Source organism: Temnothorax americanus, unplaced genomic scaffold (assembly GCF_048541705.1).
Source record: "Temnothorax americanus isolate GAGA-0224 unplaced genomic scaffold, ASM4854170v1 Scaffold15, whole genome shotgun sequence".
NCBI classification, from domain to species: Eukaryota; Metazoa; Arthropoda; class Insecta; order Hymenoptera; family Formicidae; genus Temnothorax; species Temnothorax americanus.
In genome coordinates, this window is record NW_027509286.1 from 1722839 (window position 1) to 1750033 (window position 27195).

The 27195-nt window shown below is 39.3% G+C and overlaps 1 protein-coding gene across 2 annotated transcripts; it reads right to left on the reverse strand.

Moving 5' to 3' along the window:
- Nucleotides 1-23996, reverse strand: Wdp (Leucine rich repeat protein windpipe). 2 transcript variants are annotated; one of them, XM_077401692.1, is made up of 3 exons: nt 23618-23995; nt 7460-7509; nt 1-4269 (listed from the first exon to the last, which is right to left on the reverse strand). In XM_077401692.1, exon 3 carries the CDS (start codon nt 4250-4252, stop codon nt 2168-2170), a length of 2085 nt encoding a protein of 694 aa, XP_077257818.1. In that variant the 5' UTR covers nt 4253-4269; nt 7460-7509; nt 23618-23995; the 3' UTR covers nt 1-2167. The 2 variants fall into 2 exon arrangements, with proteins under 2 accessions (XP_077257818.1, XP_077257819.1); XM_077401693.1 differs by lacking the exon at nt 7460-7509 and having other exon boundaries at nt 23618-23996.
- Nucleotides 23997-27195: the final 3199 nt, after the last annotated feature.

Below are 27195 nucleotides of genomic sequence, written 5' to 3' on the forward strand. Positions count from 1 at the left end.
TCAACAAAATAACGCTCTCTTTTATTGACCAAAGGCTGAACATATAAATAAAGTCTTACAATCTTCGCTGAGCTCCTTATTTTCTTATCGCTAAGTTAAATCCAACGAATGCGTTATCGTTGGGACAAGTTTCGATCTGACGGGAGTCCGCGCTTATCTTAAAAATTAAATCATATACGCCGTAACAGCATTCTCGACACATTTTGACTTAAAAGAATCATACGTAAGGAATAATAGTCGATAGTGCGTGGATAATATGATAAAACACATCGCGGCGCTTTGTCACGCCGCCGCTCACAGTTACGTGACGTGTCCATTTAACTGATAATCACGCGACGGAGTGTCGTCACATACACGAAAAATCTCCGTCCGTCTCTTTATTTGCGCCGTGCGCAACGAATAAATACATTAATGCACATGAAAAATAGCGAGTCGCTGCCTTTCTGAAACGTATGTGCGTGCCTCTAAAGTCGCGAGGGAATCGTGTCCGTTACAAGAGAAGAATAATGCGATAATAGAATATTACGTATATATATTGTCTCTGACGTGAATAATGGGTCCTATAACGTTAGCAGTATATTGTCAAATCGTTCATTAAACGCTCGCACTCCGTATAGCTATCCGTACTACAAGCTGTCCCAAAGGTCATTATTCGTAATTGGCAAATTCTACCTCTCATTGGAATTACAAATCTCTTCGCCAAACCGCGTACAAACGTGTCACACGTAAAACGCCGCGCTAAATACTGCGAGATACGCGTTGGCAAATAATCTGTAATTCGATCGAAGAACGGCGTAAGGCCGAAAACGGTGTGTATTAATCCTCGATGGTTCGTGCGTAGAAAAATTATGGCAGAACTGGAATGCTCATCGACGCCTGACGTACGGCGAACACTTTGTCGATCCTCGATTAATCCGAGGATCATCCTCGCGATGCGATTTCGCGCGACAACGAATACCTACCGCGGAATTATCGACGTCCTCGCTCTGGCGCTCGCAGGACACGCGAGAGGCCCGTTTAGGAAGACTGACTAGTGTACTGCGGTGTTAACTTCGAACGTTACTCCATCCGCGGAACTCTACGCGTATGGCATAGATACGGGATGTCTAAAATATCGCGTATTTTTCGTTCAATTAAATTGAGGGAAAAAACAGTTGATTTGATAAGAGTAGCTCCGTGAATTGTAAGCGATAAAAGTCGTAAGATTTTGACAATGGAGCTCTTCGAGTGTAGCTATTAAATAAGAGAATATCTTTATTTTAATTCTTTTAAAGATGGATTTGCTTAAACAATTTTTAGTTAGTCACCAAAATTTAACTTTGAAAATTAACAAAAAATTTCATAAAATGTGATTTTAAATTCTAATTTTAAAGAAGCTTTGCATTCATACAAGTGAAATAAATAGATAATTTAGAAATTATCAATCAATGTTAAAAAAATTTATTTTTTTTTGCATCTCTTATGTGTAAAATAAAAGTATTTTTAATTTAAATATATATTCATAGCGCTTTTTATAAGAGATTACAATAATAATTATTTTTATGGATGAAGAAATTACTATATATGTGCATTAATTCCAACATTTCTTGACTGTAATTTCTAACTTCATCTATTTATTTTACTTATACGTATACAAAGTTTCACGAAGATCAGAATCTACGATCTCGCGAAGTTTCCTTAAAAAAAGACCTAGTCGAATAAAATGATTTCATCATAAATGAAAAAGAATACGCGATAGCCGAAGGACATCCTGCACGGCATACAGTTTCAGCAAATATATACATATAGCATTTCGTGCGTCCGATTGTTCAACGAAGCGGCCCGAGGTTACATCTGTTCCTCAGTCACCTTTCGCACACTTTCAGCTTCCTGCCGAAAACAATAGTCCCCTAGCCACTGTCCGCGCGTGTATGGTCTTTGACTCGGCTGATCTTTCTTTATCACGAAAATCCATCGCGAGAAGTCAATTTGCGTGCAATCCTAGGAACAACGGCGTTATTATAAATCACATCTGGGACCTGTCGCATTTGTAAAGAGAAAAAAAACTCTTTTCCCTCATTTGTGCACCAAATATATTTGTCTCTCAATTACGTTCGACAGACGAGCACGTCGATCGGTCGACATAACGTTCGTTATTTCGCGTAGATTCTCTCCTCGGGACACTGCTTCATGGCGTCTTGACTAGATTCTCACCAGCCATTGTTCGCGTGATGAGTATGGGCGTCTTTGGCACACTATCGGGAATCTCCTGCAAGGTGATCTTCACTCTTTGGGCCCCGGGGCTGAGCGGTGGCCCATTGGGCTCCGAAGCGTTGTGATTCGGGGTCGGTCCGTTGGTCGTCGCCATCGAGGTGGAAGGCAGCGGGTTTCTATCCTCCAAGAAGTTCTTCCTCAAAGAATTCACGTCAATACGAGGTCTCTCCTCTCTCACCTCGTTGTCCTGCGAAATTGCATTTTCGTCCTGCGAAAGTCGCTTTCTGGGCGGTTTTACGGGCTCCGAATGATCGACAGTGCCATTGAGACGCGGTACTTCTTGCGTTTGATGACGGTCATCGTCGTGGACCTCGTCAGTCTTCGCGTCGTCGCCAGCGGATTTGACCTTCACGAGAGGATCGCTCTCGAGTTCCGTTACGTAGGGCGTGTTCTCCTCCTTCTTTGGCTGAGTCGAATTGTCGCCGTGCTCCAGCAGAGACTTCTGTATCTCCTTCATCTCGGTGCCGGTCTCTACGTCGGGCGCTTTCCTCTTTCTGCATATCTCACCCCTGTACGCGGCGAAACCGATCAGCGCCGCGACAATGGCGAGCAGGACGGCGAGAACGACGTACGAGCCCATGCCTTTCTTGGACTGTTTGGGCGAAGATACCGCTTGTTCGTTATTATCTCTATCCATGATGTTACCGGATTTAGAATCGTCGATCATGTTAGGAGGTTTCAACACTTGTACGTCGTTGATTTTCGGATCGGGCGGTACGATTTTCGTGGTAGCTTCGGTAGTGATTTTAATGTCGGACTCGACCGAATGACTCTTGCTGGACACGATTGGCTCCTCGGTGGCCAGTTTAGTGGACGACACATCTATAAACTGCTCCTCCTCAAGATCTGGGTCACTGGTCTTCGACGTAGTCGCGGAAGTTCCTGTGAAGCTACCAAAAACCATGTCCCATAGAGTTCCCGGGAAGAACGACGATTCTTCATCGGTATCAGCTTTCTTGGTCTCCTCCTCGTCGTAATGCGCTCCACCGGCACCGGATCCTTCGCCGGAACCTTCGTCCCCATCGCCGGAGGCCCCGGGTGGATAAAACAGGGCATCCTTGATGTCCTCTTTGTTCCGCGACATCTCGGTCGTGGATGCTTGCTCCTTCTTGTCTTCATTGTCAAAGAAAATTTCTTCTTCTTGCAGGGAACTCGTTGTCGCGTCGGTAGTGATTTCTTTCGAGATGGAAGATTCTGCGGAATCTACCAACACGGTCGGGAAAGGAGTCTCGACTTCCGGTTCTCCCGGCTTCTCCGACGTGCTGTTACTGACCTCCGACCCACCGTCCTCTTCCTCATCCTCTTCATTGAGCTTGTCAAACACATCTCCGGATCCTAGATCCGGCTCCCCGGATCCCTCCGCTTGATCGTTCTGCATCTCCCGATCCTGCTGCTCGAAACTGCAGATGATCGCCGCGTTCGGTTTCATCAGCGACGTGCCCTTCATGTTGTCGGGGCCCGCGCATACGACCTTCTTCGATATCGTCACGCCCCTCTGCGCGATAAGATCGCGGACTTTGAGAGTGGCGCAGTTGCACTCGAGCGGATTACCGTGGATATCCAGGTGCTTAAGATTCTTCAGGCGCGCCAGGGCGGGCGGCAGTTGCTGGATGGCGTTTTTCCGCAGGTTCAGACTTCGCAGATGGGTCAGGCCCTCCAGAGAGGCTAGCTCCAGGTACTCGATGCGGTTGTCGCCGAGATTGAGACTTTTCAAGTTACTTAAAGTTCGAAAGCTTCCTGGTTCGATCTTCTTCAGATCGCCGTCGGATAGGTCGAGATGCCTGAGGCTGGTCAGATTGTTAAGGAGACTCGGGACTAAAACGTCTCGCGCGATCGGAGCGGTCAAGGACTCCAGACCCTGCGTCTCGATGTGCTTGAGGTCCTCCAGCTGGTCGCACCACGCTGAAGTGCTGTTCTCCAGTTTGCAGAGCCCGTGGGTCCATCCCGAGTGATATACAAGGATCAGGACGAACGACAGCAGAGGCGGTGTTGCTCGCATCTTTCGATCTGATTTACCTGCAACAAAGAAATCGCGTGATGATATGCATATGTGTTCGTTATTTGTTACTGAACGAAGAGGTTTTATGTCACTAGATAAATATCTATAATGAAGATAACATTGAGATGCGTCGCGCGTTTAGAAGATAAACGGATTATGTAGCTCGCTGTGTCAGGGACGAGTACGAGCGTCACGTGGGGTCGTTCGTAACGATAATTATAAATATTTTCGTATGTTAACTCCACGCGTCGTGGAATCGAAGTGAACGCTGCGTACCGAGATGGCCGACGTGAATTGACCACCGAAAGGAGGTCAACGCGGCGGGTGAGAGAAGTGGACCTTTAAGAGCTAAATTGGATACACGCACCGTGTGTATCTGAAGATGCTAAAGATAAGCAATTATCAGAAAGTACGATGCAGAGTGTGCATCCACTAAGGAAACGTTACTCATCGCGCGCCGATTTCCGGTATAACTTTTCGTAATAGCGAGCAAAACCTATAGCTAATTATTGCTATTATACGTTGTACTTTGTAATATCCTGTAATCGCACACGCGAATAGAACGTAATTTTCACGGTCCATTCAAGCAGACCGTGAAGGAAAGTAATGAAAGTAAAACGTCCCGGGCTGGCTTTAATAAGGCAATGATTATCTAAGGCCTGCAATTAGTACACACGCCCAGCCCGACGGTAATTACCGCCGTTGTAGCACCTGCAAAACATCCCGGTCGATCTTAGTCGCGCGTGATACGTTCGGCACTCAATTATGCCGACCAAGTTGAAAAGCGATGGCGTAACGCTTGATAAACCCTGGCATCATCCAGCCAATCCTTATCAGCGTATTATCATTGCCTCGGCAATCGTCAATGTGAGGCAGCAGATAAGAGGCGGTACAGTTTGTACGATAAAGTAAGAATTAACTCGTGAAAAGGTGCCGATCATTAAGGGCTTAATATTTCTGTTAGCCGCTGTAATAACTCGCGTACATCCTTATTGAGATATATTTTATAAACATATATCTTTCGCCCATACACACACACACACACACACACACACACACACATTTCGAAATTTAAGAGAGTAAAAATATTAAAACCGAATAAGTAACATTTACTTTGCCAGTCAATAATTAACCCAATTAAGAATTTAATCGACTATACTGGCAATGATTATAATCGTGGCAACGATCGTGACAAATATTACCTCATCCTGGCTGAGGTAATATTTTTCGCAATAAATTTATTTAATTAAGATGCTTATATTATAAGCATCTGAAATTACATCAACTTTAGAATGACTAGAATCTTTGGTCGAAACGCGGTGACGATTTGTTATAATCATTGTCAGTACAGTCGATTAAATTATTAATTAGTTAAAAAAATTAGTATACAAATCTTTTTTGCTGATTATATAGTTCCAGAAAAAATATTTTCCTTCGACCAATATGTGAAATATAATTATGTACAAATAGAAAACATGTAAATGTCAAAGTTCGCGCATATTAAGATAGCTATTCCAGCCGTTCTGTAACTAACCGCCTAGAGCGAGGTATAAGATCGTCGTGTCGGGCTGAACGAAGAAAATTTATCAGTCGAGCAAGCCTCTTTTTCACCGTTTCAAATACCTCTTTGGAACGCTAAACCGCTACGACAGGCGGTTCTATACATAGGAAGACGAAGGGCGAACAGTTTCGGCATGTCATTTGCATTATTTTGCATACTGTCCGGCGGTGTCCGCATAACGGTGACGTCATTTCCAACTATAAACAGCCGAGTAAAAGAAGGAAAGAAAGGCGATGCGATGGTTCGCGCGCCGCGATCGCGCAACGACGTGCATTGAACTCGCATGACCGATCGTAATCGCGTTAATTGGCCGGCTGCATGCGCGATTCGACGGTGCGATTCTTGCGGTGCATTAATAACTCTGACCGCGGGATTGAAATAAATGTCCCTCGCTATCAATGAGATAAAGCAAATAATGGATTTTATTGTGCTTGTTGAAGATACCGATAAGCCGATACCCCGGTTTCTCACCGTTGCGTAATCGGGCTCGAAATCACGCGCTCTCACCTCGTGATTAACGATCGGTACCGCGTAATTAATGAAAAAAATTAGTAGATCAAATTAGATTAGTATTAACAGAAAATACATATTGCGCAAATATCACGTATCAGCTATAATAGATACGCGATGACTAAGCAATAATAAAATATAGAAAGACTTTTTTTTCAAACATCCAATGCATAACTTCAATTCTAAAAAAAAAATTTTAATATTAAATTTGTCATGTAAAAATGTCGACGAGTTTTTTCTTTTTCCAATTTTTACCGTCGAGAGAATAAAAATTCGAAAGAAGAATAATACGAAAAATTTAACGCAGACTTTTATGTTGAGGCTGATCGCAAAGCATTATATTTTTTGCACGAAAGATCTGAAATAATTCGTGATTTTATCGAAACAAGAGCGCGTGGTTTGCGTTTTCCGGCGTTTTAATCTTCGAATGAATGTAATGGCCCTCGAGATCTACGCACGGCAATGTAAAGACATATGTTTTACGCGATCGCGTGGGTAGAGGCAGGTCATGGCCAATGGGCTCGAAATCTCGGGGGACGAGTTGCTATCCCGGGCTTCGGATATGCGTCCACGCTTTGTGTAACCAATACGTATGTTACGCGTGTGTGTGAGGTTTGCAAAGAGCTACTTCCTGTAATTCTACGAACGAGGCTTTCGCATAAAAGTGGCATGGTATGGTATACGGATGTGCCACGCGGTACGGATAGCTGACGTGAAAGCTTTTTTCGAGCTTAACAGTCTTTTGGCTTCTTAGAAAAGAAAGAGACTCGCACGTTTGTATAATCGAAAGTAACAATGACGGAAAAGTTACGTCCTTTCATTTGCGAGAAACGTTCATTTTAAGTTACGTCAAGGTGTTTACGTTTTGCGAAAGACATTGACGATATGCTAATTGCAAATACAAACATGGCAGTTAATTGCGGAAAGTCGGTCAATACACATATCCATTTATCTCGCATGCAACAGCTAAATTTTATTTTATCGGCTCCAATTAATCCACGATAAATCATTATTAATCAGATATTAATCATAATCGTGATGAAATATTATTATTATGGTCATGAGAAATTACGTAGGTATTTAGCCTCCTCCCTAAGTGTCATGCAATCGATAGAGTATCTTAATCGGTCACTTACGACTCGTTTATTCAGACGTGGTTTCGGCAACACCGCGATCTCGAGGGCATCTGCAACACACACGAAACAGACGAGTAAATTCCCACGTTAAGTATACTCCTTGATTGAGCGCGATTTAATAGCAAAGAATCGCCGACGTATCGGTAAGATCAATAATCGATTTGTCTGATCGTCGAGCAAATATCTAATAGAAAATCAATTGCGACAATCAGCATTAACGAATGATAAATTAATTAGCTGTCTGGACATTTCTATTCTAACATATGCGCTCCTTCGTTTCTTCGTCGCATCGTACGTCACTTACGCAGCATTTGTCTCTCGATCGTGGCGCGCGCGTACTTAGTCGCTTTTATCGCACGCGAGCGTTTGCGCGAGCCATGGAAAGTTGTTCGCGACGATTCTCGCGGTGTAACCGCAGTATCATTTCGCGAGGAATTTCACGTGTTCGCATTCCCGATCCCGGCATGTATCTACCTACCAGCATGTATCTACCCAGTGATATTTCAGTAATTTAGGAGGATTTAATTCCTGTGCCAAAATAACACGCCTTTTTAAACAATCTATTCAAGAAAAATTATTTAATAACACTTAAAATTCTTACAATTTGTGTGTGTGTGTTCTCTCGATATATTTCGAACTGTAAAAAAAAATAAGAAATTACATTAAATATAAAAAAAAAACGATAAACTTTTAATTGATATTTTATTCGCTTCAACTGGCTACATTTATTATTAGATACTGTTGTCACGATGTCTCGACCATTGATTTTGGTCCCTTTTAAGTGCAAATTCAAGTCATAAAAGCAGTAAATAGACAAATGCTTCTCATGGTTGTTTTTTTATACTTTTTAAAGCATCATTCGGTAATAAAATGTCACCAAACTTTTGCAGAATATAAGTAAATATAGCACTAAATCTTGCTGATGGACTATGTTCCGTCCAAATGTCGAAAATGGTTTGGCGCAAAATGTGAAGTCTCATTCTAAAATTGAGAAAAATATGGAAAGCGCAAATAAGCGCAATCAATTTTTGAATTTTTCAGCCCATCCATCACTGATTACTCCACCGGCCACATCCGCTGTCCATCCTCCGACCTGCGTTTAATCCACCGCGACGACGGCTACACTTTCGTTCTCGTTCCTCCTTCTTCCTCCTCCCCCCTCCTCTCCCGTTGTGCAAGGTTCGTCTCGTGGATTTTTCCCTGTCCCCCCCCCCGTCTGCATCGCGTCGCTGACTCACTTTCCGGCGCGAGATTTCTAGTCCTTGACTTTCCGGCCCTGGATCGTCGCAAACGTTATTACACGGCAGGTTGTAATTATTATTATTATGACAACATGCGCCTATTTTTTCCCCTCCGCATCTTTTCTTTTATGGCCCGCATCCTTCTCGGTTTCGTAATCGCGCGCCGCCGCGTTGCAAAATGTCTCGCGCTCGTGTGCTAGATTCGGCATGCCGGGTTTCTCGGGTTCAAAGAGACACAACGTCGAATCGATTATGTCGTTCAACGTCGTGACATTACGCACATTAATGAGACTTATCGTTATCGCGGAAATACGATTTCTTCGTTTTAATTGGCTATTTGCGCGCGGATAATATCATATTACGCTGCGCGCGGTGAATTATGAATAATTAAATTGAATTGACCGAGATTTTTTTTTTGTAATAAATCAATCAAAGCTGCGTAATCAAGGCTGCACGTGTTTACCTAATCATTCCCTTGAATCTAAACGAGCTCGGTGTTTTCAGAAATTTTAATTATTTATTTAAGTAATTATTTAATTATTATAAGACCGTAGTCGAGCACTGAGAGCTTCCTGTAATCCCCAATGTCGCAAAGAAAAGTCGACTCCAGATGCGAGGGACATTTTGCATGTGTAAGTACTTAGCGCGCGATTTTTTTGCGCGCGAATTCAGCAGAAAATTTGCAACGAGCAGTGTGCACCGAACGTGTGTATGCCTGATGGTTTGGTCACGGCTCGCTTTTTGCCGACTCCGTTCTTAACGGTACCGAGACGCGTCCTCGTGGTCCAGTTCACCACGTGTTTCCAGGGGGGAGCCCAGCGATTCGAGGAGTCATTCCGGCAGGTCGTACACCTCCGTACGGGGGGAAGTTAAAAGCGGCTGCGGAAACACATCGCTCGCCTTCATTCCAGCGATTCGTATTTTAATACGTCCGTCTGTTGACTCCGATCACGCGATCCTTATTTATTCTAATTTAGCCTCATTAACTCGTTGCGTGCGAAACCATAGGCTGCGACGCAAGGACATCGGTCTCCGATTATGTACTCGTCAATGTTCCTCGCGTAGCGATTATTGTGTTTTTCGTGAGATTTTTTGTTCTCGGACTTTCGATTATTAATTAATTTATTAATTTCTCGATGAATTTATCGCTCAAAAATTAGCTTATTTTAAAGCGGACCTAACAAGTGCGTAATTATATAAAAGTAGACGGCGAACATTTCTCCCTCGCTTTATTGCAACGTGCATAAAAATATGCTTAATCATGCGCGCATGAATGGACTATTATTAACGGGTTAATAATATCGTACTGTCGCTGTTAACGAACTCTCTGCTGTAATAAAAACCGCGTATCGTTTGGCATGATATTTCGCGCATAACGGCACTCCGTTCCGACCGATCATCAAGGTCTTTTGTACAACGGCGAATTAATCAATTAGCTGTATTTAATTTCGTTCCCAAAAGAGAGAATCGCAATCGATAAATCATATTACTCGAACATGTAGAGAAGTGACAAGCATCAATCTATCATAATGCAAACGCGATTTTATTGATGACTTTTCTATCCAGTTCTCTTGTTTCTTTTTTCATTCCACATTCTTATGTGTCTACAGTTTAATTTTCAAATCATTCTGTTATCATCCAGGCCGATGTGCGTAAGTAACCAACGTCATCGATCATAAATTGAACTTTGATCGTGAAGTTGATGGTACATTCCACCCGTCAATATAAGATCTCACTGGAAAGATGTTACAGTTAAAGAAATAGCGATACAATCTTGATTCATCTTTAGATTACGGATTATATATTTTTTTATAAATTTGTAATTCTATTCCAGTGATTGATTGTTTAAGCAACGGACAGAAAGAGGAAGAAAAGGTTTTAGAAAAGCTTGTAACATAGAGTGAGAAAGAGAGAGAGAGAGAGAGAGAGAGAGAGAGAGAGAGAGAGAGAGAGAGAAGTAATTTATTGGGTAATCTAAAAGTAGAACACGAGCTTTTGGAGAAAACAAATGAGAATGCAAACATTATTACTTTAGACAAGAAGCAGTGCATTGAAGATACAAGATACGTTTACGCTCTGGACACTTCTCACAACTTTGTTGACTGCCTTAAACTACATTTAGACTGACCCTCGACAATGCTTGCCAAGAATTTCTCACCGGATCGAATTAGCAATTTTGTTGATCAATACACAGAATCTCGCTGTTAGGAATTTATTTACATCGGCAATAAACGAAGTTGCTCGGAAAAACCAAGCATAAACGTGCCTTCATGCGCTCGAGATATGTGGACAGGAAGAACCGGACTGAAGCTCCGGTTTCGAAGAAATTGGAAATACCGTGACGAATTCCGCAAAAAACTCTGGAGTCACGCACGATCGGCGTCACATTGTAAATCGCCGAATGGACGACCGTCGTAAATGAAACGTTAATTGATTTCGGAGCACGTGTACGTATACTTTGATGCAACGTCGCTTTTATCGATCGACAGATATCTGAAATGTGTGTTACGTATTTGGAAACTATTATGTCTCTTCCGGGAATGCTTTTTTGTAACCGATTATTAATTTATGTAGTCTCATTTTCTTGCAGATGATATTTCCTCGTATCATTAGAAATAAAACAAAAAGTCTAAATTACAATGGAAAATCTCACGAATTATCGGTTATCTCATCAAAAACGTAATTTGTATAATCGTTGCATGTAACGTATAAGTAATTTCTTTCTTCATTTTTTAAATTTTTTCCTCGCAAATTGTTGCAAAATCTTGATAAAGATTTGCAAAGTAAAGAACAGATAATAAATTAAAGTAACAACGGTAATGAAGACCGCACCGGACAATTCCCGTCTTTCTCGTGTAAGTAATATCGAAGTACTAGTATCACGCATTCGTGCGAAACGATTACCAAGCCGCAACGCGCCTATACGGATCACGCTATAGAGGCATACGTCAGAGCAAGATAGGTCAATCAACTCGAGTAATCGCGAAAAACAAGATTTCGCGTTGCTAATAAGTCCCTCTAAGATCGCCTATATGACCGGCTCACAATTAGTGCCGATCGATCGGTTCGCGCGCGATAGCGCCGATGGATGCGATGAGACATGATTGCTGTTGGTTCGCGTAAACTTCGAGAAGCGATTGCAAAAGAACGACAGAATTCAGACGGCGACGGGGCAATGGCCATCGGTGACAGGACTGGATGTTGGAACAGGACTTGAATTTATTGATCTTGAAGCCCAGTATACACTCTTACATATCGACATATTTCTGTTTCGCGTTATCTGAGATCTCTCATCGCCTCTTCGCTTATCTTTCTCGAGGAAGATAAATGAGCAGAAATAATATTTGTTGGAAACGGAAGCTAAGATTTCTTCATTGAAAGCTAAGATCTCTTCAAGTCATTCTTCCGACAATCTGTCACATCTTTCACATACGCGATAAAAATTAATCATTCTTTCGCGTTTAAAGCACGCGCATAATCGTACGACTTTCCACGGTGATTGTTGCTCCGATGAAGCTGTTGTCAGATTACCACGCCGTTCGCCATAATTTTTCATAGATTATCGATAGCCAGCGACTGTTCTTATCGCGTTAACGGAGCGAGGACGGACGCGCGAGTGATTCAAGATCGGCCGGGCATCCGTGCGTCGTGCGAAGACCACATGTGGCAGTCGCCGTGACTGAAATAATATCCATTGCCTGCCAATGGAGGCAATTAGGAACAATATCGTCGCGCTGACATACATTTCGCGACGAGACGGCAGGCACGATCTCGTCGCAGGCGTCGCTCAAAAGCCCATTCAAACGAAACGGCGTTTCTAACGTGTTTTCTAACGAGTCGTCGTACCAGTCGTTGAACGCGCTTCGCTATTAGTTGACAGTCCTCCTAACATGGTGTCCTGTCGAACGTCAAGGTTTGTTCGTTGATTGTTTGTCCGTATCGAGCATTCAAAATATATCTTAAGTAAGTCCAAACCGAGTCCGTATGGATAATTTTTTTTGCGTTATTTTATTTCGTTTCTCTTGTGAAATTATTGATTTCACCGTATGTCATCAATCTTTATTTTTATGCTCGCAGTAATAATACCACGATACTTCTGACATGTTTATCTTTCGAATCTATCAATAGTCTATCTTGTTCAGCTTGTCTGCAATGTTTCAAATGTAATTGATCGATTGTATCAATCTTATCTGTATATAATATTTAAATTAGTATAAAAAAAACTAAAAGTTTTTAATCTTAAAAGTACATATATGTACCCTGACGTGAAGAGAATAATATTTTCGCGCGCATTAATCTTTCTCAAAATGCTTTACTGTCGGATATCGAGATCGTCATGTATTAACATATAAAGAGCCGGTCGGCCTTCACTCTTTCATTACGCGTAACTCTTAGTAAAACAGACTTGTCGCGATTTAACAACAGTTTTACAATGGAATTTCTCACAAAGAAAATAATATTTCAATAATTTAAAATTAAAAGATATAAAATTGCTACATTAAACAATCACACACAAACAATATCTTATAAAAATTTATATCTAAAGTAAGATCGTGTTTTTGATCGTACATTACATATAAAATAGTTACAATTAAAAAAGAAATGTGCAATAAGCTAAAGCTTTAATGATAGCTTCACAAACGTTCTTACAAGCAAATTATTTGATTTTGAATAAAAATCTGGCTTTAAATACTAGTGGGATTAATGCACTGGCTGATAATCTTCGTTTATACTCAATTGGTCGCAAGGGTCATTATAAATCCCGGAAACAATCACATTTCGCACCTCGTTGACAACGGTGATGTAACGTTTTGCATTTTCATGTCACGCTTTTATCCGTGATTCGTGCAAAAAGATGCTGGATCTTCAAATATTATTATCGATGGAATTGAAAGAAGTTATTTTGTTATAAGCTTTGCAGTGTATAAAATATAAAATGCATCACTTTTTTTTATCACTTAAACTTTTCATGTTTTGTTTCTCTTTTTATTTATCATTATACTATTTTCTTTATAAACAATCTTTTAAGGACAATTTTATTAAAAAGCAAAAAAAAAATTCGGAATTGCAGTGTTTATAAGCTTTACGATATCTTTTTTAAGTAACAAAATTTTAATTCAAACTTTTTCTTTAACTTTGTTAAGCTTGATACAATTATCGTCAGTTAATTCATTTCTTTCGTCTGATATAAAAAAACGCATGTAAATGAAGATTTGATTAATTCAGGTTCCGCTACTTATTGCAACTGAGTATATAAAATCTTCATTTACATAATTTTCTTACCAATAATCCGGCTTTATTAATTCCTGTAACATGTACTTAAGAACAGGAAAATTTATTTTTATACTTTTGTAAAAAGACGGATACATTTTTATCAGTAAATACCAACCAATGTGTGGTACCTTGATAAGACGCTTATCTCGGAATATAATCTCAAATAGATAAAGCTGAGTAAAAACGCAGTAGGATTTTCATCTCCTAACGCACGATATATTTTACATGATGTTTCCGTGAATATATAAAAATTACGTGATTATAAAACTTATTATACTCTATATCTGTGCTTGTCTGTTTATCTCTATTATTAACACTTTAAATTTGCTAATATTGTAGTATAATTACGATACATGTAATATGCACAATGCATACAACATTTTGAATTTTCTATATCTATAATAATTGGATGCAGTTATATGCAATAAGGAACCACCAAACACCATTTTCGTGATTTTTAGTTCTGTATTGTAAAGTGAACTCGACACGTGGACAGGAGATATTTTCTAGAAACGTATATAATACATAAAATTGTATTTGAGAAGAATTATAATTTTGTCATAATATTGAGATAACGTTGGCGTTTTATTTCTAATGTTTCGTGGAATTTGCTCTAGCGAAAAAGTAAGGTTTTGGAGTTCCACTTTGCAGAACTACGTCTAATTATCATCTAAAATGACATTTCTGATTAAATGCACATCTCACGAAATTGTTATGTAATAATTTTGAACATATGTCACTCTACGTCATCATATAAGAAAGAAGATAAAAATTCAGAATTAGAAACAGGATAAGGAATTTTTTATTATTATTGACGTCTCGTAGATAAAAATCGTACTGTGTTATTTAAGTTAATAATCTATATCTGTTTTTCTATTTTGTTGTTTGTAGGATATTAGTCATGTGCTCGCCACTATATAATAATTATAATCAGGCGCAATATGATTCATGATGTAAAATATCAGTGTGTGACACTATCAAGTAGTAAATATTTGATTGTGTATCTATTTGATTTAAAATTGTCTTAAGAATTCCTCCGTTTCTATTTCTCTCTTTACCTTAATTAACAATTTTATAATCAAAATAACAATCCATAAATTATGTAAGTGATTATAAATCTATCATATGGGCATAATTATATCTCAAATTGGATAGATTTTCATATTTATATGAATAATAGTTTATATTCATTATTTAATTTGCTACTAGTTAATTTAATAACGTTATACTCTACAAAAAATATGACACAGTTATTTACTCCCATTTAATGCCGCTAACTTGACCGTCGTCAAGTTTTTCAATTAATTTACTCAATTCCTCAAGAGAAAAAATATTACAAACATTTGTGTCCTTGTCCTTATTTCTTTTCTAAATACTTTCCATTCTGTTTGCGAAATAATTACATTTATTTCAACCATTACTATTCTATTTAAGGAGAGGCAATTAAAAGTTGATGACGCCTTTCAGTTCGCCAGGAGATTTAAGATATTCCGCTCACATTAGTCCTGTGTTGCGTTATGTAACGTGGTATATTGCGATGATACGTCAGAATTTCGTTCGTGTAACTTAAAGAGCCTTGGGTGATAGCGATCATTTTCATCGTCCACCTCGGTTTTTCAGACCGCAGGCTGACTATTGATATGCATACGTAGAAAGGTCTATTGAACTAGAAAGCGCGTGAGAGAGAGAAAGAGAGAAAGAGAGAGAGAGAGAGAGAGAGAGAGAGAGAGAGAGAGAGAAACGATAGTGGGAAGAGTTGAAAAAGAAATTATGCAGGATGTTCTTGCATACATTCAACGAATGATACATGGGAGTGTCAAAAGAGACAAAAAAAGGGGAGACAGGTCGGTAGACACGTTTACATGTTTTCACAATCGGCCATGAACGAATCAGAATGCTCCGCAGAAGACATTATCGGAGATAATAGAAGCGGCTAGTAGCACTGAATCAGTTCAATCGAATAATATAGTCCGCAGTAACGTCCCAGGAAACTGCGGAGCAGTAATCAAGTATGAAATAGCCTAGCTATTAAACATTAATAGCTTGAGAAGATTCCAAGAGAAGAGAGATGCAAACATTCACATGATTTATATCTTAAAGAAATTGTATTTTAAAATGAAACAAAGAATATTATTTTCATAAAAATGTTAATTATAAACTTATCTTAGAGGATTAAGAGATTATAATATCAAATATATTTATTTTTATTTTCTTTAACTTTACATTCTAATTAAGACAAATACTAACATTTTTACATTCTAAGACAAATACTAACATACTTACATTCTAAGACAAATAATATTATTAAAAATTTATCAAATTAGCAAAAAAATAATTTTAAAAAGAGAGAGATAAATGTAAAAAGAAGAAGTATATAAAAAGAAGAAAAATGTACGTAAAAAATTTATTTCAAGTTTTAATTAAATTCAAAATATATTTAATTTTTTCTCAACTTTAGATTTATCTTCCAAGTTAAAAAAAAAACCTATTAGACCATTGTTTCTCAATGTATATCGCAAGTATGGCGTAGAAGATTAAAACAAAAGGGAATATAAATTTACGGAGAAAAAGAGAACAAAATGTTGGGAGGGTATATATATTTAAAAGAAGAAAAATAAAAGAAAAAACAATAAAAAATAGATGATAGAAGATAGAATAAATATACAGGGGTCGCAGTCACTTATGCCGTTTCTGGAACATCAGCATTGCTAATGCCAGCCGTTAGTGACGACCTTCGTCACATTCAGGCCTGGTGGAGGAAAGATCTCACACGGCCCAACTAACTTCCCTATCTTTCTCCGTGACCATTTCGCCATTCGACTCTCTACCCGCCGTTTTCTTCTCAAAAGACACGTGACCTCGTGAAGGCTCGACATACGTGATACTTGCGTCATGAAGCCAACAACAATTTGAGATTTACGAATTAACGCGGCGGCACCGGCGAGTAATGAGCACAGTACTTAATGAGCTGCATTTCTCGGCGCAATTTAAAATACCGCCGCTAATCCACGAGATTACGAAGGTGTATTATTATGAAAAAAGAAGAGTTTTCTTCATATTCTATGTGTGACATACGTGCACATTCCGATATAATAATATTGATCATTTGCTGCTTAATAATATTTTTAATCGTTGATCAACATATTATGTTTTATGCCCGTTAAGAAATTTTAAATAACGCATTTATAGTAGATCGGTAGAATTTAAAAATACTGCATTAATGAGAAGAAAGGGTACCTCAATCTGTACAGCTTACAGCTCCCCTTCAATGCGCGATATTAAAAAGGTCAAGACCAAGCGATTGCTTCATTGTCAAGATATTGATAGCCAATTCTGGAATGTGTAAGGCGTTTTGACACATGAACTCTTAAGAATGCAAAACGATGAAAAAACTTGTCGTCCAATTAGAATAAACTGAACTGTATCTTGGCATACATTTAATTAAGAAATTAATTATGGTATCAGTAGATTAGTAGATATATCCACACACAATATCACAAAAATTTAAAGAAATTAAAATTCATCTTTTAACATATTTTTATTTAAAAAAAAAAATCAATTTCTCTCGTTTTTCTCCAAATGTTTGCTTAAAATAGTCAGATGACGATTACATTAATATAGGTATATATACCTACATCTGATAAAAATTATTATTATTATTATTATCGGTCATAAGGAAACATAAATATTAGTAACAGTAAGGTGTTAATCGTGCGTAATTAATGAATATGCAATGCGCAACTCGTCTGCAGCTTCGAATGGCGCTCGTTTCCTTCCGTGATATGCAAATAAATTGCGCAATGAGCCAAAATACATCGTCTGTCGCGTCTCGTTCGTGACGACCTTTTGGCACATGCAGATTTTGTCATAAACATATAGAGAGAACGCCAAAGAGACAAACGTACCGCAGAAGTTTGAAATTTATGTAAAAAGTGACAGTCAACCTGAAAGATAAAGTGCGATTTGTTTGATTTTCCGCGCTTGTTGCGTTATCACGTATCGATAAGCGCGCGATAAGGGGTACATAAGATATCGGGAGAAGCAGTAAAGCGCCTCGTACGATTTTTAAATCACGAATAGCACGATACACTATCGCGGTTTCTCATTTTTTTTTGCAATGCGATCAACAGCGTTGATTCTCGTGGAAAGTTTTCGTGCCGATTTGAATTGTTATTACAAAATTTAGCTCATTCACCGCAACCTAGTCATGATTAGTCACAGGGGTAAATATGTCAATTGGCAAGATAAAGAATGCTAAAAATAAAAGATTCTTGGAAAAAATTGTAGACTACACATCAGACTTTTGTTAAAGCTAATGACACATTGAGAGGTATAAGATTAATTTTTGGGCAAAGAATTGGCGGATTAAAAAACATAGGATTGGTGTGTAAATATTTTAAAATGCTTTAATGATGTTAAAGCGATAAAAATTCGCGATAAAATTAACAAGATCTTCCTATTTTCACACCATGTTTACATTGTTATAGCAATAAAAAGTGAAAGCGTTATCTATTCGTTTACGTCAATGGACGTAATGAGTTTCTTTTCTTGGCGAGATAAAATCAAGTGCCGTTCAGAATTTAAAAAGTCGTATAAACGTCTTATAAACGACGTCTGTCGTTTATAGAATTATTCCGGCATTATTACCGCACGCGATCCCGGAAAGCGCAATTTTCCGTTTTTGCGAGAGCTACCTGTTACCAAGAAGTGTGAAATCCCACGTATTCTCGTTTAGGCAATGTTAGCATGAAATTTCTTTATATTGATTTACGACGAATGAACTTGGCTAATAGAACAAAAGATATTGTAAATCAATTATTTCTTACTTTGAAGTAATATGAATTAAGAAAGGAGGAAAGAACAATTAGCATGAATATTAAATTAACTCCTCTTCTCATTAAATGACTGAATAATAAAAAATATTGATCATTTAATATTCATGCTAATTCTTTCCTCCTTTCTTATTCATATTACTCAAAGTAAGAAATAATTAATTTATCTTCTGTTCTATTAGCCAAGTTTATTCGTCGTAAATCAATATGAAGAAATTTCATGCTAACACTGCCTAAACGAGAATACGTGGATTTCATATTTTTTACGGGTCATTTCTCACTAAGAAGGAAGCTTTTGACATTAGGACAATCTTTCAATAATTTTTAACGAACCAGTATTACAATATTAATAAAATGATTATGATCATTGTTATTGTTATTTCACATCTCAATAATTATTTCTTGTCTCTTTTTCGAAGCAAACACTTTTGAAAAGAGAAGAAGAAAATATCCATTGTGTGCAGCCATTATAGTATTCATATGGATATAAACTACTTTTGCCTTCGCATTATCATTGCATTGTCCGCATAAATTACACGCGTAGAGAGAGAATCTTCAGACCGCAGCGCGCACGTGTGAAGCATCGTTATCTGCGGTTATAACCGGCCAATACATGGTATAGAATCGGTAGAAACACGCCTCGGAGGTTTCTCCATTCTCGACGTTGCGTCGCCGCGGGGCGCGGTGTGTGCCGAAGTGAAGATACAACGTGGCGCACCGTAACACGCCGCGCATGCATATACACGAATGCACACGGCCGGAAAGGTAAAGGTGGGTTCGATGACGTCGCGTGGTCGTAAACACCTGGGAACTTGTTTATCGCGATGATACAGACGCGCCAACCGATATTGCATCGCTCTGCCTTGGCCTGCTCCGCCAACACGGAGTAGACGCGGAGTAGATGCGTTGGACGAGTAATCCGTGACGATCGACGTAGAAACGCTCGCGGTTGTCCGCGTCTCTCTCTCTCTCTCTATCTATCTATCTCCGACTTTGATATGTCACGGTAAGACGCTATTCTCAAAGCGAGGGACACGCGGTTCTATACATGGGTCGCAGGTGCAGCGGCTGGAAGAGAATCTTTTGAAATTAAATCTCGTCGGACCGTTGTTGAAAAAGAGACAGGTCCCGCCAGATTCCGAGAGTTCCGTACTTATGAGGCAAAGATAAAAGTCCCTCGAGAAATTCCGCGTGTAAAATTTTCCATCTTTTCGTTGTTGCTCCTCCTCATCTCTGACGTGCCGATTTTTCAGCCGCGCGTGCGTTCGGATGTGTAACTTTCTGTCGAGCTTTAAACGCTTTAGCGTCTAAGTTAAACCAGGAAATATTTGCCGACGATTATCTTTATTTGCAGATATTAATTATGCAATTTACTTTGTCGCTTACTCTTCTCGGAGCTGATCGTCGGTTGACCGGTTAACGAGCGCTCCGTTGCGTACTCAGAATATAGTATTTTACGAGTACGCATCTGGGCGATCGTCGGTCATCTCGAGAACCGGAAGATGCAAGAGCGTCCAGCTTGACGCTCATTACGCCGCCGGGCGACTTGTCGTTGATAAATCACCATGAATTTTCCGGAGTAACGTCGTGAACGTCACAGGCGGATACGGCGTGGTTTCTATTTGTCATTTGCATGCACGTGCGGGTGTCCGCGATCGCAATCAATCCGAGGGGAAAATTTAATATGTCATGATTGCCCGTGTTTTCAACGCCGGCATACCATATTCGCGAGGCCTAGCAAGTGTCACGGAGATCTCGGAGATTGGCGGGGAAAAACGAGGAGAGAAGAAATAACGCGCGCGCGAGAAAGTGAAGCTGTCCGAGCGGCATGTTTCCATAATTTGTCCAGTCAATCGCGAAGTCGCCGTGAAGTTTCGATCTCTTCGTGCCCGGCCGTACATTCGAAGTTCGCCATTCAAAGCCACGTCCACGCAGATCTCGGCCAATTGAATTGTTCAACGCCAGCCGATTGTCAATCCTGCGACGCATCGGCCGGACAGCTTTAACTTGTCACCGTGTCACGCCGGACACGCCGCGGTATTACGTCTCCTCAAGGTCGCCAGAGATTTAGTTTCTTTCAATTTTCTCGAGCGTCGATGAGCCGACTACCAGGTCGGCTCAGCCGCTACCTTCTGATTAACGCCATTACGTAATAGCCGCCGTCACAAACGGCCACGAAGATATCTTAGGCCGCGCGCAGGCATAATCTCGTGTACTTAATCCCAGGCGAGCGAGCGCATACTCGTCGCTCCGATCGTCGGACGCGCGTGCGGGCATGCAATACGTGTTGCGTGCGCGCGTACGGACGTCTCGTGGAGACGCCAGAGATTTCCACGGAAAGCTGTCACATGCGCTGAAAGCGGAGATTCGCCCGATTAACGTCTAAGAATTTTCGTGCGACTTTCCCCGCAACGCGAAACATTTCGGTGCGACTAACTGCGAGGATTAATAACCGGTTTCACCGCTGTCTCGTTTAACTTTAAACCAAATTTAACTCCATTTTCAAGAATGCAGCGCTATTTCTTTTGATTTTAGTCCCACAGAACTTTTACGTAAAGATTTATTTCAGGAACCGTCTTAAAAAGTGTGTTTCTGAATTATAAAATTTAACGTAAAATTTATCTATCTTTAGAAACTAATCGACTAATTATATATAATTATCCGCTAATGTACAATGTTGATTCGCTCGACTCGTCAGAAGATAATAAAAATTCCGATTCGTGTCTTATCTAAGTCACGTGCTACTTGCTATAATCAGATGCATAAGAACGGAAAAAAAATGAGAGCAACGAGTTTTGGAACGTGTTACGCTGATTGCGAGAGGTTGCGGCTTCCAAAGTCATTTGTTCGTTAATCAGCGAAAAGTTATACCCGGCGCCCGATGCAAGAACGTGACAAGCGCCACAATCAACCGAATCAACTCGTGCATATGTATTATACACTATAATATACATCACGAGTTATTCCGATATACAAATATAAATAAACACATTGTAAAAAGAAAATATTTTGATATTCATATTGAAACTCCCGAAATTTTTTAATTCTTTTTTTTATTTTCTATCTTATATATTTTGTGTGTAAGGGGCACACAGTGTGTGTGTGTACAATTTAAGAAATAATTTAACTTAATAAAAATGCCTACTATTGCACAGAAGTCGTGTCTTTTTTATCAGAAACATTATAAGTAAAATTACAATAAAATAAATTGTTAAGAAACAATTATCAAATTATTTATATTATTGAAATAATCTCTCTCTCTCTCATATTAAAAGTGAAAATTTTTTTCTAAATTAATTTAACGGCAGCTGATTAATTTGTGACATTATTGATTGATTTTGCCTTAAGAGATAACTATTGATTGACTTAGCTATTTGATAACTTTAGTAATTAAGACATCACAAAAATTCATTAAAAGCGTTTAACCTTGCTAATCACTCGCAGCAAAAAAGCTTTATCATTAGGTTCTGAAGTAAGTTTCGCAGAAAGTTTCTGAAGATGATTGCAGTATTCCAGAAATTTTATGAAGATCTATTACGGCCCGGGACAAAGACAATCACCATCTGCGGCACGACACCCTGACTACCACGAGCTTGTGTTATTTCATTTTTAGCATTTCGTTCTAATTTTAGAAAAACGCTTCGACCACTAAGACCGGAAATATAGGTTCACGGAAAGCAGAGCGTGTAGAACAAGCCTCTATCTTACTGCATCGGAAGTGAGTTCGTAAGTTGAACGAACACGGGTAAAACGATTATGTAACACTATCTAATAAATCACTTAGTAAATTTTATTTGAGTAATCAAATATGTGCATATTATAGTTTGCGATCTTATAAAATGTCTTAAATCATATAAAAACCGGTATATTGCATAAAATACAATGTAATAAGAATACAATGTAAATATCGTATTATATAATACAGTTTGTATTAAATTTTAGTGTCATATCCTTAGTCTTTATCTCTATTTTTAAATTATTAATTTATTAAATTATATTTATCGAAAACATTTCTTTATTGACGAAATTTAAAATAAATATCACTTTTCACGACGTATAAATTCTCAACTTAAACTTAATAAATGAGTCTTAAAACTAGACATTAATACAAAACTCATTCTAGGAATTAGTAAAAAAAAAAAATATGCTGTTATTTTCGTATTTCTGAATATTCTTTTATTAAAATGTTTCGAAGTCTGTTATTATGTGTATCCCCGGACAACACACACACTGTCAGTCAGTTTAAAATTCAGCGGAAAAGAAGTACGTTCCGCTACTATTGAGCTCAAGAACCATAACTTCCTGAGGCTCGATAGTAACTTCACGAAACGTACATGCAATAATGATAAGTTTGCAATAGCGGCGCATATGCCGATCTCTATACAGCTCCCAAATTCTCATGACATATGTCGCACGTACGATCTTACGTCACAAAAGTAATTCATTCACTCGTTCGCATATAAGTAGGGGTTCGCGCACGCACGCACACACACACACACACACACACACACACACACACACACACACACACACACACACACACACACACACACACACACACACACACACACACACACACACACACACACACACGTTTAATTCGTGCAGAATCGTAAAAAAGAAAATTAATTCGTTTATCCCGGAACGCAAAACCGTAATCTGCACATTCTCTACCGATACTCTCACACACACCCACAGCCTCCTACACGTGCTCTCTCTCTCTCTCTCTCTCTCTCTCTCTCTCTCTCTCTCACTTTTTCTCTCCTTTCTCTCCCTCTCAAGAAACTTGTAAAAAAAGAAGAAACTCTTACCTCTTGTAACAGTATCCCGGTATCCCGTTCTTTTACGAACGCGATCGCGATAATCCGCCCTCGCGTTCGCCTCCTTGCTTCGATGACGATCGGCGGAGAAGCGATGATTTCCACGGCGGGATAGTCGAGTCACCCGCGGGGAATTTTTCGCGCTGGTCGAAGGTCGTTCGATCACTCGCGATCGGTCTCTCAGGGAGGATCCGACCGACCGAGAAGAAAAGCAGCCCGATTGCGCCCGGCGCGCGCGCGCACGCTCGCGATCCGCGATTGCTATCGCGCGCGATTCGCTTGACCGCGAGGATTGAATGACTACTGGCTCACCGCGGCGGGATCGGTGCCGCGAAAAGATACGATCTATCGCAGCCTGAGGCCGAGTTAGGACTGTGGACTCTGACAGGCCGTGACTCCGTTCTCTCGTTCGCGAGGGCCAAGCCTACCGACTCGCCACACTCCGCACCTCGCTTCTCTCCTGATGCCGGCTACGCGACAACGACCCCACCATCGTGGCTCCTGGTAGCACGCCTGGTAGCGCTCGTGCGGAGTGGTAGGAGCAACCACACCGCTTCTTCGCTTCGCGCCGCGCCGCGCCACGCCGCCGCGCCGCCGCGTTGGGCCACGCCGGTTCGGTCGCTCTCCTCTCTTGGTGAACCGGCGGAATCGGCGTGACGGAATTGCCGAGGCACCCGATGCTCGTGTCTCTCGCGACTCAATCAAGGGAAGTGTGAGTATACGCGTGCATCGTATGCGCGAATGTGTAGTGGTGCCAGGTGGCCCGAGATGATAGCTTACGAAAACCGGTGTTTTCACCATCGATAAACGTCATCTACCACTATTCCGCGGATGTCCAGCAGAAGTTCAGTAGATCTTTATCGGATACGACAGGCGTATGATATCCACGGGACTTTTGCCAGTTGTCTAGCGCTGCCTGTAGAGTCGTAATAAATGTTTAACTGCAGCTGATAGCCGGTACTACAAAACTGGAAGAGAGACAGAGTAGTTTTCTTCCGGGTAATTTTACCTGACGGTGAGACGCGTGAAAGAGAAGTTCCGTGAACATTAACTAAAATTAATTGATCCTCTCTGTCTTCCTTGTTCTTTCGATTCAGAAGAAATTGGTAGACCATTTAAAACGATAATTAATATTACATTTAGGCAATCGAATGCAAGGTAAACGAGGAATTTGTGTTCAATATAATTAGAATTCTTCTCAATACGTTTTGAGACATCTATATATTTATCTAATATCGCGCATACATTTTATATATATATATATATATATATATATATATATTTCTATTAATTTTCTTTAATTTATTATTACAAAAGTTTTTCTTCGACTGTCATCGATCTTAAAATACGTAAAACTTTGGAGAAAATATTTAATAATATTAACATCTATTATATTTTTACAGTTTAATGTATAATAATCATTGAGAATCAACTAAATAACAAAAAGAGCTTGAGCCGTGACAGGATGTTCGTGTCGACAATGATATATCTATGTGAATTTTTAAATTCCAACTCAGTGAACTGCGCGCCGAATATTTTCGGTCTTGCAACACAGCCCTTAGTTTTGCTATATTTCCTTCATAGTAATTTAATTATAGGGATGCTAATCAGCATCGATTATTTAAATCAATTATTGATTTAAATATGTGGATTTATTATTCCGGCAAAACTAGGACTGTGTTGCAAGACCGAAAATATTCGGCGCGCAGTTCACTGAGTCGGAATATAAAAATTCCAAAACACAGATATTATTACACAAACATCCTGTCATGGCTTTTGTTATTTAGTTGATTTCTAATTTTATAAGAGGCTCCTTGTATTAATAATAATTGAGATTTCTGCAGGTTACAGGATAAGTACAGTTATATAATCACCGCGTAACTTCATGCACAAAATATCGTGTGGTATCTTGTACGGAAGGCAGGCAGAAGCAAGATATATATTTAAAGGAATTTAATTAACCGCGGTTTGTGATAAAATTTATAAGATTCATAAAGCCTGTGGTTTTATACAGATCTCTAAAATTATGCGGATACGATTAGCATTTCGTTAATCGCAGTGCGTATCACAATGCATTGATCTGTTATGCCCAATTGTAATAATTCGATATTATATCGTTGATATACCAAGCTAAATTAGCTTATTATGTAATAAGAATTCTATCTCACACACACGTACACACACATGTATCTGTTTTTTTTTACGATTTTAAATTTATTTACAAGTTCCTATGGCATTACATAAAAAAAAACTAATTACTAGAATGTAACATCGGAAAATATGATTAAGTTTAATCATAGTTTCCTGTGTGACGTCCTAAAACTTTGTAGAAAAAAAACGCGTTATTTACTATCTCTGAATTTAATGAATCAATTCACATACAGAAGCTACGCGAACTTAATTGCTTCTTGCTTCTTCATTGCCAACTACTTGTTACCTAATATTTAGCAGCATTAATAAAATCTCGACATCAGAAGAGAGTAAACCTCAAAATTGCAGCAAAATATATCCATTATTTATCGGTAATTTTTATGTACGCATAAATTTAACAAAAGAAAAGATTTTTTTCAAACTTTTCAAATTGATTGATTAATTACGAGACACATAAATAATTTTAAAACTTATTTTTGGTTTAAAATAAGCTAATTCTGAATTATTAATCGATGGCATCGTAATTTTGCTAGTATTGCAACAATTATTTGCACCGTGACCTTTAACAAGTATTAATTACAGTTTGTACGGTATCGTAAAATTGATTCTTGAAATTACGATAAGTTGTGCTAGAATCGGTGTATTTTATCAAAGGTTAAATTCCTTTTCAATGGGAAATTGCACGTTCGGTATCTATTCTTCCAATCCGAGGAGACGCCCGCTACCAGGAAGTTGGCTCGCCTGGAGAATTTGCGATAGCAGTTCCGGAAATGAATCGGGTTTGAATTATCTGTAAGGTTAACGTTTCAAGAAAGCATTTAGATAATCTCCAGAAACGTTACGCGACGCGTTGTCTCGTAAGTGCATCGATGCGGTACGGAGGGATCTATCCGTTCTTCGGTCCGGCAATCAAGGACTTCCATGGTTTGCGCGCGGGATTACGGATCTTTCAACCCTGTAATAACGACCCTGCATGCGCATACCGATGACTCGACGGTCAAGCTATCGAGAAACGTCCTCGAAGAAGATAAAGATTCTGATTCACGTTGTGCAAGCGGCAGGAAGTAGGCGTTGCACTTTGACAAAGAAAAATGTTAATATACGTATGTTAATAAGCGCGCGATGCAAAACGGTAACGAAACGATCAGTGCCGCAGGAGTATACTTACTTCCTCCCGTATACTCGAGAACCTCGTAAGCCAGTGCGCAATCGAAATTATTTTAATTTTTTACTAATTACATAACTGAAGTAATTGGATAGAGAGAGGAAGAGACACAAGTTAAAAAAATAAATTGATATAATAATAAGGTTAAACCGAATTATATAATAGGAATAATTATTAATATATCATGTATATCACGTGAAATTACTTTTATTCAATATTTAACGCAATTAAATACGATATGAACATTTAACGC

Coding starts and splice junctions, on each gene's coding strand:
- Wdp (XM_077401693.1), bottom strand. CDS start 4,252: ATGCGAGCAACACCGCCTCTGCTGTCGTTCGTCCTGATCCTTGTATAT.